Consider the following 13,633-nt stretch of genomic DNA (forward strand, 5'->3'; position numbering starts at 1 on the left):
GCTTTTAACTAGCCACTACAATTGTATTGAAGACAATACTATTTATCTATATTCTAATGGGGGCAATATTATGTACTCTTGTCCATGCCACAAGTGCGTGAATTATATTTTCATTACCTTGGTACCCACTGGAGAGTTGTGTAGGCTGGGCCTTTACACAGTGGTAGAGGGAAAACCTCTTGTTTCTCATCCAATTTTACCATTTGTATTCAAACCACTGCACATTGGATGTGTCCTTTACTAAATATACTGCAAGGACTTGCTTGGAAGTGTTACTGCTGAAATTTGTCATTTTATTTGATTCCTTCACCATAAGTGTCTGGGGGGAGATATTAGCCATTTGGCCAACGAATCCTTAGCTGTGGTGAGGTTAGAAGTGAATATTCTATTGAAATGCCCTGTTCTGTCTCACGCAGATCTATTCTGAATATTTGTTTTCTTCCCTAACTGGCATTCTGCACAATAGTTTAGCCTGCAGAACCCTGGGATTAGCGTACATAGATTTGCTCAATTGTAATAGGAAACCTTTTTGTTTTGTCTTGAATAAGTATTTATATGCTGTGTGAAAATGAGCTATAAAAACAGAAAGATTTATAGAGTACTTGTTCCGTAGGGTATTTGGGAAAGGTTTGCGGGAGTTATACTATACCCCTGTTACAGATCACTTTCACTCTTCACTTTTCTTCCAGACAGCAGCGAGTACCTTGCTGGGGACTGCAGCATTATAGCTGGAGGCAATCTGTCTGGCTGGCACCCAGACTCGGCAGCTGTTTTGTGGAGGAGAATTTTGGGAATACTGGGGGATGTGAACAATATCCAGTCCACCAAAATCCATGCCAAGGTTTTTGGCTACCTCTACGAGCTGTGGTACAAGCTGGCAAAGGTATGACTACTTCTACTGTACTATTTGTGCAGCGATCATGTTCCTTTGTTATTTATATTGTATGTTTCTATGTTCAAACCTTGACTTCTAGCATGATACAAATATGCTGTAACCCATAGCAACTAATCAGCAATAAAGTTTTGATTGTTTCCATCTGTAGAGTCGCTAACCATATGCTAAGTTATAGGGCAGTAAGGAAATTCTAGCATCATTCTGATAATTGGCCACAAGAGGCACTGTTCAATTGAAAAGTGATGAAGTACTGGCCGTGTGTTGATTTATTTGAAAAATATTTTCTACTGAACTCTAACAGAAATTGTGAAATAGTTAAAAACCCCTGAGTCTTCCTGTTAGCTAGTAACTTCCTTGGCTACAAGGAATTCAGAATACTGTAGTATAGATCTGTTACACATTAAGGGCCATATTCAATTTGAAGTGAAAAGGCCGTGATGACGTAATTTTCGCCTATTTCCATTATCCCCGTATTCAGTTTCAAAGACTGTTCACTGGTGCGAAAAGCCTTTAAAAAAAAACCAGGGATAACTTTTCACCACTGAATAGGTGGCGAAAAAAAGTGCAGAATTGGGTTTTAGGGGTGCAGGCTTAAAAAAAATGGCCTGCACCCCTGGGAGAGTCCCCTAAAAAAGATCTGTGTCAAAAAAAGTGAAAAAAAAATAAACTGGATACCCCAAAAAATAAAGTTTAAATTTGGGGTGAAAAAAATATGGGGAACAAGTTTGAAACTAATAAAATTAATTCAGGGGGGGTTCCCAAGTATGCAGCAGGTGTTTTCTTCATTGCGGGTAGTAGCTGCAGAAGAATTTTAAAAATGCACATTAGGGACTTAAAAATATGCTTGCACCCATTTTCATGTACCCCAAATTTGACGCACCTAGGTTTTTTTTTAGTAAATAAAAAGTTAAGTGCTCTTCTTCACCCCTTCTTCCCTGTCGGAAAAAAACACCTGTCGCAACTATTTAAAAACCATACTTGCCTTCCGCAGGCCAAAACGGGGGTACCCATAATGATCCCCCATATCAGGACATCATTAGGGGGGTCCCTGGATGCTTTAACGAAAATTCACCAATTTTTTCCGATACTTACCATTCCGCCAGGTCCCGTTTTTGCAGCTTTCAAATTGAATACGGGGATAAAGCGGGTGCACGGCCGATACTTTATCCCCGTAAAACCTCCGATGTGGAACAAAAGGTCCAGCACGGACTTTTCGCTCCAATATTAAATACCCCCCTATATCTATCAAGTTACCTCCTTGGCTGTTTCATATAGATGCATTTCTTATCTATTCAGGGACACTGGGAACATTGGATTATGGAGAGCAGACACTCACATTGTCTAGTTCCCCGCTCTCTATACTCTTCCCCTGTTGGTAATTTCATTTTAGTTAAAACTGTGCCATAGTGTGGGGCTTTCTTAGGTGCTGTTGGATTTATTTATTTTTTTACTTTATCTAAGCTCTAGACCCCAGGCAGTATAAAAGATTACTGCAGAGAAGCTCCCACAGCCGTCAGCTGCAGCATGCAAGAGGGAGGGGTGACTGTGTGCCAGCACCCGCTGAACCACTACACACACCACTCATTCATGTTTTTTTTCTTGTCTGAACTGCAGTGGGTTCCAGTACTGGATTTCTGTGTCCATTAGGGGTACGAAACCCAGGGCCGTAGTGGCTGGGCCAGATGGGGCTTTCTACTGCCCGTAAGATCCCACTTAGGAACAGTATGGAGTCTTGGGAGGAAATGTTACCTCCCTCCATATGCAATTACTCCCTTGCGCCCCCCTCACACTGAGTGTAGAAGCAGCAGCCATTTTTGCAGTTCCAACACTTTCTTTACGTACCCTGTCTGCTGTGAGGTTCTAGGTATAGGAAGTGACTGTGTTTATTTCCTTCACATTTACTGGGCTCTTTGGGCTGTCTTGCAGGTTCCCTCCTTTCTGCCTGCCTTCCTTCTTGCCTTCCTCTCTCTCTGTGGAGGATCTAGTTAGCAATGCAAGGGTAAAGCCACACCAAGGCAGTGGGCAAATGGTTGGCAGAGCTGTCTGAGGAGCGTAATTGCTAACTTACCTGCAGTTACCATAGAAAATGGCAACAAAGAAACCTGCACTTTCTGTCAGCTACTGATCCATGTATATGCTTCTTAAACAAGAGGATTTAGGGCTTGATTCAGCAGTACACCGCTGAACGCAGATTCACGATTATCGTGAATCTGCGCAGGACCCATTCTGCGAGTGTGCAGAATGAGTTCTGCCCAATCGCACACAAGCCCATTAATGCCTCTGCCTGATTGACAGGCAGAGGCATTTAAGGGGTGGTACGTGGGTGGCCGGCGTTCCAGGAAACGGGGCGTGTCCGAACCATTTTCCGGGAGTGGCCAGCCCAGAGGCTGCGTAGACATAAGCAGTCTTCTGGGCTCGCAAGTCAGTCAGTCTGAGTAAGCTGAGGCTTACTCAGCTGTCCGGCTGATGGTCGCGATAGTGATCCCAGCCTGTGACCTCCGTCGTGACTACGCAGACCCATCGCAGAGTAATTGACAGGAATTGCAGTTTGTGGGAGGTGACGGGGGGTGGTCAGTGAAACGCAGGCATGCCAGTGCATTCAAACGCTGTTACAGGGGCGTGCATAAATTATCCACTGCGATGCCATACGCAGCTCGAGTGCTCAGTGCGTGGGATGAGGTTAGCAACTCCTGTGTAAGGTAAGAGCTTGTGCAAGTGTGCGTGAGGCTGCGATGGTACACGATGTTACCAATGGTTTCGCAGTCTTGCTAAGGTAAAGTGGGTGTTCTTACGTAGTGCTGTGACGGCATATCGATCGCAATGGATTAGCATACTATCACAGTGAGACTGCGTGTGTAATCACTATTGCAATCTCAGTTGTGATCCGAGCAAAGCGATTGTCTGAAAAGGTAATTTAGACCGTCCAAAACATTCAAGATAAGATTATATACAAAGCATCTTGCAATTCAAACATAGGACCTGATTCAGACCTGCTCGCTAGCAAGTGATCGCTCGTTGCTGGCGGTGTTAGCAAATTTGCACATGCGTATAGTTCGCAGTGTGCCTGCGCAAACTAGTACGAGCGATCTGGAAGCGCTCGCTCGCCCTGCAAAGACAGCCCAGTGGAATGAGCGACAGGAGAGGCCGTTTGTGGGTGGTAACAGGGGCAGGGCAGTAGTAACAGGGGTGTGTAGTTGCGGACGCAGGCCTGCCTGAGTGTTTCAATGCTGTTTCAGAGGCGTGCATAATTAACAGGCAGCGTCATAGTACACATCACCTGGCTGGATTATACACTGAAGTGCTCGCAGTGCTTGCGGTAGGGTACAGTCAACCACAAGCGCTGTGGTCAGACCCGATGTACCGATGGTTGTTTATAGTTCACGGAGATGACGTTTGCAAGTGGGGGGATAAAGACAGGCTGGTGGGCGTCTATAAACATAAAGTGATCGCTCGCCAAGACATAGTGGGCGTGCTTATGCCTTGCCGTGCGATCGCCTGCCTTGACGTCACTTAGCTGAATTTCCATACGCTGGGAGCGAGCGGCCGCACCTAGCGAGCAGGTCTGAATCAGGCCCATAGAATGTAGCCATCATACTAATAAATACATATCAAGTTTACCATGTCATTTGCAGAACACATACAATGGTACTAGATATCTTATACTATAAAAACAAACATACAAAACATAAGTAACTTTGGTGCAGACTGAGAAAAATATCATCTTGTACAGAGTATATAAAACATTTCCCAATAATAAAACATAAAGACATAAACAGCAGACCATAAGAATGTATTATCTAACATTTACCAAATGCGGTAAAACGGCATATATAACTACAGTAGATGAATATCAGTTGTAATATAACTCCAAATCCATATACAAACCTGTAAGCTATACTCCAGGCAGCTCGGGCTGATTCAATGGCTTTGTGGCGTGTTTAGATTGTAGCCATCTCTGCCAAATACTGTCGTACTTGGATTCAGCTTTACGAGTAATATATAAATGTTTTTCATGGGATATTGTTTTATTTACTAGAGCAACCCACATTTAAAACTCAGGACCTGTAGAAGCAATACAGACATTGGCCAAGGTGCAAAGATTAAGAATGTATTGTGCCTGTCAAAAACATCCTCAGCTAAGGTACCAAAAGTACAAACCACCGGGGTTAATACAGACTGAGGTATATCTGATGAAGCAATCACTCCAATCACCTGATCCCAGACACTATGTACCTTCGGGCAAGCCCAAAAAAGGTGCCAAAAGGTACTTTGGGAACTCATGCATTTGGGGCAAATATCAGCCCGACCCCCAAATTGAAGGAGGCACACAGGGATGAGATAGGTTCTATGAAGTATGAATAATTGAATTTGCTGAAATCTGATAGCTGCCGTAGATTCTCTTGGACCTCCAAGGACCATAGTCCAGTATTCATCACACATTGGGCCAACCTCCGCCACCCATTTTTGTTTAAGACTGGGTAGATTAGATGAATGAAAAGCATTCATAATAAAGGTATAAAGACACGAGAGAGATTCACAAGGACCTAAGGACAACAAAAATAGCTTGAGTGCAGAGTCCTGTAAAGTCGGGATTGCGCCCGCAAACTGAACTTTTAAAGCGTGTCTAAGCTGTAAATATCTATAAATTAGCATGGAAGGAAGATTAAATTCACTACACAATTGGGCGAATGATTTCATTATGGTACCATCCTAGACCTGTCTCAGTGAAGCTATACCCCATACTTTCCCAGCCTCTAAGCATAATCATTTCTGTAGCGCCTTAGCATTCCCTAACGGTCAGGATCAATATCCATATAACCAAGAAATTTGTGGACCACCATCCTTATTTTAAGACCTTGCATAACTAACCAGGGGCCCATTTTATTTTCCTTGCCAGCCAAAAGGGCCTGCAAGGGCGTATGTCTTGGGGATGCTTGAGTTACTAACAAAGTATGCAGAGCACTAACTGGGGTGTCCTGCAGCCAAAGCCTTAAATGTGAAAGTTCAGCTGCATAATAGTAGATTTAAAATGAGGCAATGCCAGGCCACCGCCAGATTTGGCTCTAGTAAGGGTAATATAGCTCGTTTACCCACCCAGATCAGCGAGGAAATCAAGCCCTCGACCTTACGGAAAATTGAAATTGGAAGATAAACAGGACTGATAAAAAAATATATATAGAAGTTTAGGCTGGACTACCATTTTGACCAGGTTGACTCTACCAGTTATGGTAAGGGGCAAGTTGCTCCAAGGCTGGGTTTTGGCCTTTAAATACTCCAGCTGTGGCTGGACATCTAAGGCAATATAATCTTATGAGGAGTTACTTTTCCAGATTCCTAAATATTTAAACTTATTTACCCAGCAAAGAGGAAGTGACAATAAAGGGCAGACTGGGCAGGCCCCTCGTAAGGGAAAGATATGTGATTTCTCCCAGTTTTGGATAGTCCAGAAAAATTAGCAAACGTGAACATCAACTGGAGGACAATCAGCATAGATGTGGAATAGTTAGACAAAAAAAATCGATATATCGTCTGCATATAATGCCACCCTATCTTCGCTGTCCCCAACCTAAGACCACCAATTACAGGGTGTGTTCGCAGCAAACAGGCCAATGGTTCTATTGCTAATGCAAACAGGGCCAGAGACGGAGCAGCCCTGTCTCGTGTCCTTAGCTAGGGGAAAAGAGGGAGAAATATATCGGTTGATGGAAACGATGGCACAGGGAACAAAATATAACACATTTACCCATTTTATAAACACTGGACCTATCCCAAAACCATTCAGGGCCTCCCACAGAAAGGCCACTCCAAGGAGTCAAATGCCTTATCTGCATCTTGAGAGACAATAGCCAGGGAGGACCCCTTCCCATGGGAGGCCTTAATATGAGTATAAAGACGTATAATTGGTGGACTGGCCAGGCATAAAACCGGTGTGGTCTGGGTGGACCAAGCTAGCTATTACATTATTCAACCTGATAGATAATATTTTGCCAATATTTTAGCGTCATTAGGTATTAATGATATAGGACGGTAAGATTCTGGCGACCTGGGAACCTTCCCTGGTTTGGGTAGTACTATTATCAATGCTTCTGATATGGAAGGGGGAAATATACCTTCTTAAACAACCTATTATATAATTCCAGTAATTGTGGGACAAAAATTGAAGCATGTTTTTAAATAACTCCATTGGGACACCATCTTGCCCTGGAGCCTTGCCCCCCGGAAAGGATCCAATAGCAGCCTCCACCATCTCCTCTGAGAAAGGAGCACCCAAAAAGGCAGCATCTTCCTGTGACGGGGAAGGCAAACCTAGATGCAAAATAAGACACCAGTTCAGCAGGACAACCTCGATGAAATACACTGATTTAAAGTTCGACAAAAACACCTTAGCTATGTCAGGGGAAGTGGACACTACAGAGCCACTATCGTCAAAAATTTCAGCCACAGGGACTTTAAAAATGAATCAAGTAACTCCCGGTCCTCTCAACATATATGTATAATGGGAGTGTGAGGAGAATAGCAACCTGCAACTAGCTTTTATCCTGAAAGTGTGCTGTCCAAGCTGCCTAAGAAGCCAGCCATTTGAGTATAGAGGATTCAAGGCCATCACTCAGATATGCCAGTTCCAAATTTCTACATATGGTCTCAAGCTCCAATTATTTTTGTCTGTGGTTCAAGTTCAGCTACCCTTTTTATTAATGTACCTCTTAGATGAACTTTAAAGGCGTCCCATGTCATCCCCACCGAGGTAGAACCTATATTATCTGAAAAAGCCCCAGACCACATTGCTTCCAGCTCCAAGCCTGCTCCCATCTGCTTGTATCGAAAATGGATTGAGCTTCCAAAATGTCTGCCCTTTAGTGCTAGCTGGGTCAATAACCATTTCGTATTGTATATTTCAAATCATAGGTAGTAAATTATGAGACCAAGGCTAAGTCTATTCTTGAAAAGGAATGATACGTATAGGAAAAACAAGAAAATTGGCGCATATCAGGGTGTCTAATTTTAATTCTCCAAACATGATGTCAGCCAAGGGCAGCTATATAATTGGAGAATCTGTTTCTTCTCTGCATCAGAGGTAATTTTGACTCCTGCCACCTTTCGAGGGCCGGGTTACACACATTATTGAAATCTCCAAGACACATTACTGATGTGACAAAAGAGAAATAAGTTTACTACGCTTTAAGAATAAGCTGCTCAGTAATATACAGCCTGTATGGCTGAGACCGAGTGCTAGTGTAAATGTGCAAATTTATCAATAAATAAAAGTAAATAAATAATAAGATGAGAAGACAGCTTGTTTGAATATGGAGGCGCTCTTAAGTTTTTATCGTTGTACAATAGAGTTTCCATATTTATGGGATTATTATGTGGTACTGGAATTGTGCTGCTGCTGATCGGGGTGCTCTTGAAGGTGTGGTCAAGACTGCAAGCAGAATAATAGTGTAAAATTGAATTCAAGATCTCTAAGAGTAGAGTATCAAAGAGAACTAGAAGTATCTTAGCTGACCCTAGACATCCGAATTATATGGTTTTCGAAAGGCTACCATCTAATAAACGTTTTATGAGTGTGTGCACACATACAAAGTGGTTATATACTGTAATAGCTTTTTCCCAGCAGCTGTTCATCTGTTGAACTGTCAAAATGAGCTGACCCAAGTACTATGGAAATGTTTTACTTGTTTGTTTCAATATGCTGGAGTGTTTTTAACAGACATTTCGTTGACAATTCCGAAAATCAGATGACACCACGAGCAGTGAATCATTTCACTGCTCCTTTCGGAGCAGCGACAGTAGTGCGCATACATGACCTACAGGTCATGCATGCTCAGAGAAGCCCCGACGTCCAGCAGAAGGAGCCAGGCAGAGGCTGGGGGATCCCCATAGGAAAGGAGCTGGAGCACTCACCATCTGAAGATTTTCGGAGCTTGATGATTTCTGTCCCCATACTAGTGTATGGGGACAGCAGGCCATTCCGCAAGAGGAAGGTAATTAGGAGATATTTGATATCTCCTGCTTTACCTTCTTAATGAATGGCCCGAACACTTCATTTTTACAATTGCAGGTGAAAATGTGCATTTTCACCTGCTTTTATAAAAATTAACTGATGATGAATAGGCCCCTTTATGAGTTAAAACCGTTTTTGAAAAAACAAATATATGTTTATAGCCTTTCAGAGTTTTATGATGGGGCAAGGTGCGGCAATGGAAAATCCGGTGTTTGCTTTGGAAGAGAGTTCTTTACCCCGATAGGGCTTCAGATACCGCTGTCCCTATCTGAGCCTACCTGAGAGTAGAAGGTCATGTAATATTCCTCTTCTCACGGTTACCGATGATGTGCGGCAGGGACCCGGCCAGATAATCGCAGCGATTTCTGATGAAGTCCATGTTTTGTCAAGGATGGTTGATGTTTTTTTCTTTTAGTCATTTAATAGGGAAACTTTATTGGGAATTAGGAATGGCCAGAACCGGAAGTGTGCTTGCGTGGCGTCAACTTCATGGTCCCATGAGCCATTGCATAAAAATATATACTGATGTGCTTTTTTTTTTTTTTGAACAAACAAAATACGAATATACAAAAAACAAATATATAATGGTTGAAAGTTTAAATAAAAAAATAAAATAAAATATAAATGTGAAAATTCTGAATGTAAGAAACTTTTTATAAAAATACTTTCAGGTCAATATCTATATTGAGTCCATTTGGTTCTAAAGTGTGTAGTTGGTATATCCATTTTATCTCATTCTTCTTGAGGGTAGTTAAAATTATCAGATATCAACACATACAAGAAGCTAAAGAAAGATCCAACACAGGGATTTCAGGACCAGTTAAATCAAATATTGGAAGAAGGCTTAAATATGGGGATCCTAACAAAAAAAAGAACATGACTTCATCTATACGAAACTGTCCCAGAATCCCAACATTTTATCATCTACCAAAGGTACACAAAGATCAAGAAAACCTACTGGGAAGACCAATTGTGGTAGGCATTGGATCAATCACTGCGAGCCTCTCTGAATATATAGATAATTTCTTAAAAGAGCTCGGGGAGGGGGGCCTCGAAGAAAAGGAGTTATCTAGGTAAGTCTACCATAACTCTCTATTTCTTCTTCAAGGTCCATAGGGTTCCACAGGGATACCATGTCCTAAAGCAGTTCCTCTAGGGTGGGGGACGCTCATGAGCAGAAAGGACAACTTGTCGTCCAAAGGAAGCATCCTGGGAGGAAAAAGTATCAAAGGCATAAAACCTAAGAAAACTGTGGACAGAAGACCACGTGGCAGCCTTGCACAATTGTTCAGCAGAGTCACCATGACTGAATGTCCACGGTGGCCCTACAGACCGAGTAGAATGTGCTGTCAACATGCTTGGGACAGGAAGGTCAGCCGGTGTGTACACCTGAGAGATAGTCATGCTTAGTCATCTTGCCAGAGTCTGCCCATCCTTGTTTGTGAAAACCATATACTACAAAAAGAGAATCTGATTTTTTAACACAGTTTTGTACGCTCCACATAAATACGGAGAGCACGAACTACATCCAGGCTTCACCTACAGAGAGGTCTGGAGACTGAAAAGCTGGAACAACAACAATCTTCATTTTCATGAAAATGGGACACTACCTTAGGAAGGTAACCCTCCCTTGTACGAAGAACAGCTGTATCCTGGTGAAAAATCTAAATTGGGGAGCGACAAGAGAGAAGAGATAGCAAGAAGAAAAAGTCTTTGCTGTCAACAACTTCAAATCTACGGAGTCTAAAGGTTCAAATGGGGAAGCTTGTAATCCCTAAAGAACCAAACAAAAATCCCACAGTGCTACTGGTGAAACAAAAGAAGACTGAACTCGAACTCTTTGGAAAAAAATTCTAATATCTGGTAATGAAGCAATCTTCTAGAACCAGACTGACTCTCAAAGTGGTCAGGTGGAGACCATTGTCTAACCTTGCCTGCAGAAAAGCCAGTATCCTGGAAATCCTGAACACCCTAGGATCATATTCCTTATGAGAACACCACTGACCAAAAGAATGCCAATTTCTGTAATGGATGTGGGCAGAAGCAGGCTTCTGTGCTCTAAGCATCGTTTGAATTACAGAACTGGAAAATCCCTTCGCTTTTAAGAAGGAAGATTCAAGAAGTCAAGCGGGGCAAGTCCGGATGTCGGCAGGGATCCTGCGTTTAGATGATCCTCAGCCAACACAGGAGGGAGTGACGAGCCTCTGGAGTGAGAAGGATTCTCTGAGACCTTATAAGAAGATGCTGTCCATTCCCCCTGGAGAGTATCAATCTTTGTAGAGGCCTGGAATGTAACTGGGCATATTCCACCATTTTGAAGATGGATACCATGGACCCCAGGACCTCGATTGCTGAGTGAATGGATAGCCTCTTATTTCGGAGAAATTTGCGCATCCTCAATTGTAGAGCCAAAACCTTGTCCACTGGTGGTAGATCCTTTGTGCCAGGGAATCCAGTAGTGCCCCCAGATGTACCATCTTGTTGGAGAAAGGGAAGACCTTTTCCAATTGATTTTCCAACTCTGCTTCTGTAGACAGGCAGTGGTCAGCTGGAGATGATGTTGTAAAACCTCCGTAGACTGTCAGTATCAGGAGGTCGTCCAAGTATGGCAGTATCCTGACTCATTCTGAAATGAGCGGCTATGACCGCCATTACATTGGTAAACACCAGAGGAGCTGTGGACAGACTAAAGGGCAATGGTAATGTTGTTGACGAACAACAAAACTCAGAAACCCTTGGTGGATAGTGCAATAGGTACATGCAGATATGCCTCCTGTATGTCTAGGGACCATGAAATCTTCAGGTTCCATTGCCAGCATAATTGACCGTAAGGTCTCCATACGGAACTTGGGCACATGAATGAAACTGTTGAGAGGTTTCAGAAACAGAATAGAGCGATACCCATTTAGCTTCTGAATCAAGAACAAACCTGATTAATAACTCCTTCCTTGTTAGCTAAAGTAACCGGGAGTTGTGCAAACAACCTTCTGGGGAGTAACCCTTTAGGAAGTTGTCATGTAAGAATCCCCAGTAGGGAGGGGAATTTCCCACCTAATGCACTCTCCCTATGGGAAAGTGTAAAAAAAACACTAGTCTTTTGGACTCAGTCTACCTGGAGTTTTCCATACTTCCCCCATAAGATCAGTGAGCTGTTCAGATTGAGGGAATCCAGCCTAAATCATTCTTCTGGTGCTGAACACCAGATTTATCAGGGTTTAGGAGTCTGTACTTCATCTTCTATAATGAGAATTGAATAACCGCCCCTGCTAGAGAGGAACATCCACTGATGAATGGTGCTCCTCGTCTCCAAGAGAGGCCCAGAGGGAGACAACTGTATCCTCTGCTTCCTGAAATGATATATCAGAATCTGAAAACAGGGTGGACTGAATGGTGCAGTCGATCTGTGGCCCTCATTCAGAGGCGGTCGTTAGATGCAAGCGGTCGCACTGAGTCAGGGCGGCCACTCGCATCCTGAACGGCCGCCTCCTTGTCGATCGTTAAGCTGTGGGTTACCACCCACAGCTTAACGACCGACCAGGTTGATGGTCGCGATGGTGATCACCATCTCGACCATCGGGGCTTACGACCAGACCCTAAGGTTGGGTCTGGGCACTCGTAAGCCCCAGGGAGCTTCCTGCTCTGAAAGAGCAGGAAACTGCCAACTGACATCTCTGCTGATGTCAGTGCGGCTGCCCACAAAATGGCAAGCGTTCCTTAAGTTTTGCAAACCACTCCCGGCCCCGCCTACCAAACGGGGCGAGCTGTCGATCAACATCGACAGCCGCCCCTTTGGTAAAGAGCTCCGGAGCGACAGAGTTTCTCTGTTGCTCCGGGGCGAGCGCACGCGCAGTGCGGCCGCTGCGCGTGCGCAGGCCTGACCATCAGGTCGGTTACGAGCGCATCAGCGCTTGAGACCGACTCTGAATAAGGTCCTATATGCTTAGACAGCTGATGCCTTATTTGCTTGTAACATCTGCAGATAGGTAGATGCCAAAAACCAGATTCTGAACTGAGTGGACATAACCCTCCATCCAGAAAGGATGTATGGGAAGAGCAAACCTAGCAGGCTGTAATCACTGTGTGTAATCAAAAGTGGGAGGCAGTGTGAGAACTGATACGCGGTCCACTAACTGCGTCATAACCTGACACCAGAAGGACATTCCAGGTGCCCCCTGAACAGGTGCTGGCGAGGTGGACTGTTGTGGTGTATAACAATCAAACCACAGTCCATCCTGTATGAAATCCTGAGAGGCCAACTGCACAGGATTTACATGAAACCAGCACAGGGACAACAGTCTCATGTTTACCCTTGTCCTGAGACATGGGAAATACTTGCAAGTAACCTGCAACCAGTGTAGGGTTAACAATGCAATGTGCAAAAAGGGCTTTAAAATCAACTACCTAAACACATAAATTTGGTAGGATCTACATGCATATAAATATCACATTAATAGGATATAAGTGCAATGCATACAAATATACTTACAAGTCGGCACCGAATCAACTTATACAAACACAAAAGTTGGTAAGATTCCAGTGCTGTATACCTTGGTCCTAATGCTGCCCATCTCTATCAGAACTCAAAACGACTGCACGATTACGACATTGTAATCGTGCAGTCGTTTGTCGGTCTGTGATGAGCCTGCACTGAACGAGCAGTCGTTCAGTGCAGGCTCATCAATCATCTGCAAACATGCTCAACCTGACATTATAGTCAGGTTGACCAGCTTGTT

General features: G+C 43.6%; 1 protein-coding gene across 5 annotated transcripts in view; it reads left to right on the forward strand.

Moving 5' to 3' along the window:
• RALGAPA2 (Ral GTPase activating protein catalytic subunit alpha 2) overlaps positions 1-13,633 on the forward strand; it is a 398,803-nt gene that overhangs the window by 122,974 nt on the left and 262,196 nt on the right. For all 5 annotated transcript variants that reach the window (XM_088477338.1, XM_088477335.1, XM_088477337.1 and 2 more), the window contains one exon: positions 690-883. In XM_088477338.1, coding sequence (XP_088333464.1) covers positions 690-883 — 194 coding nt within the window. The remainder of the gene's footprint in view (positions 1-689; positions 884-13,633) is intronic.

The sequence above is a fragment of the Taudactylus pleione genome, unplaced genomic scaffold (genome assembly GCF_031769625.1).
Source record: "Taudactylus pleione unplaced genomic scaffold, aTauple2 ptg000201l, whole genome shotgun sequence".
NCBI lineage: Eukaryota > Metazoa > Chordata > Amphibia > Anura > Myobatrachidae > Taudactylus > Taudactylus pleione.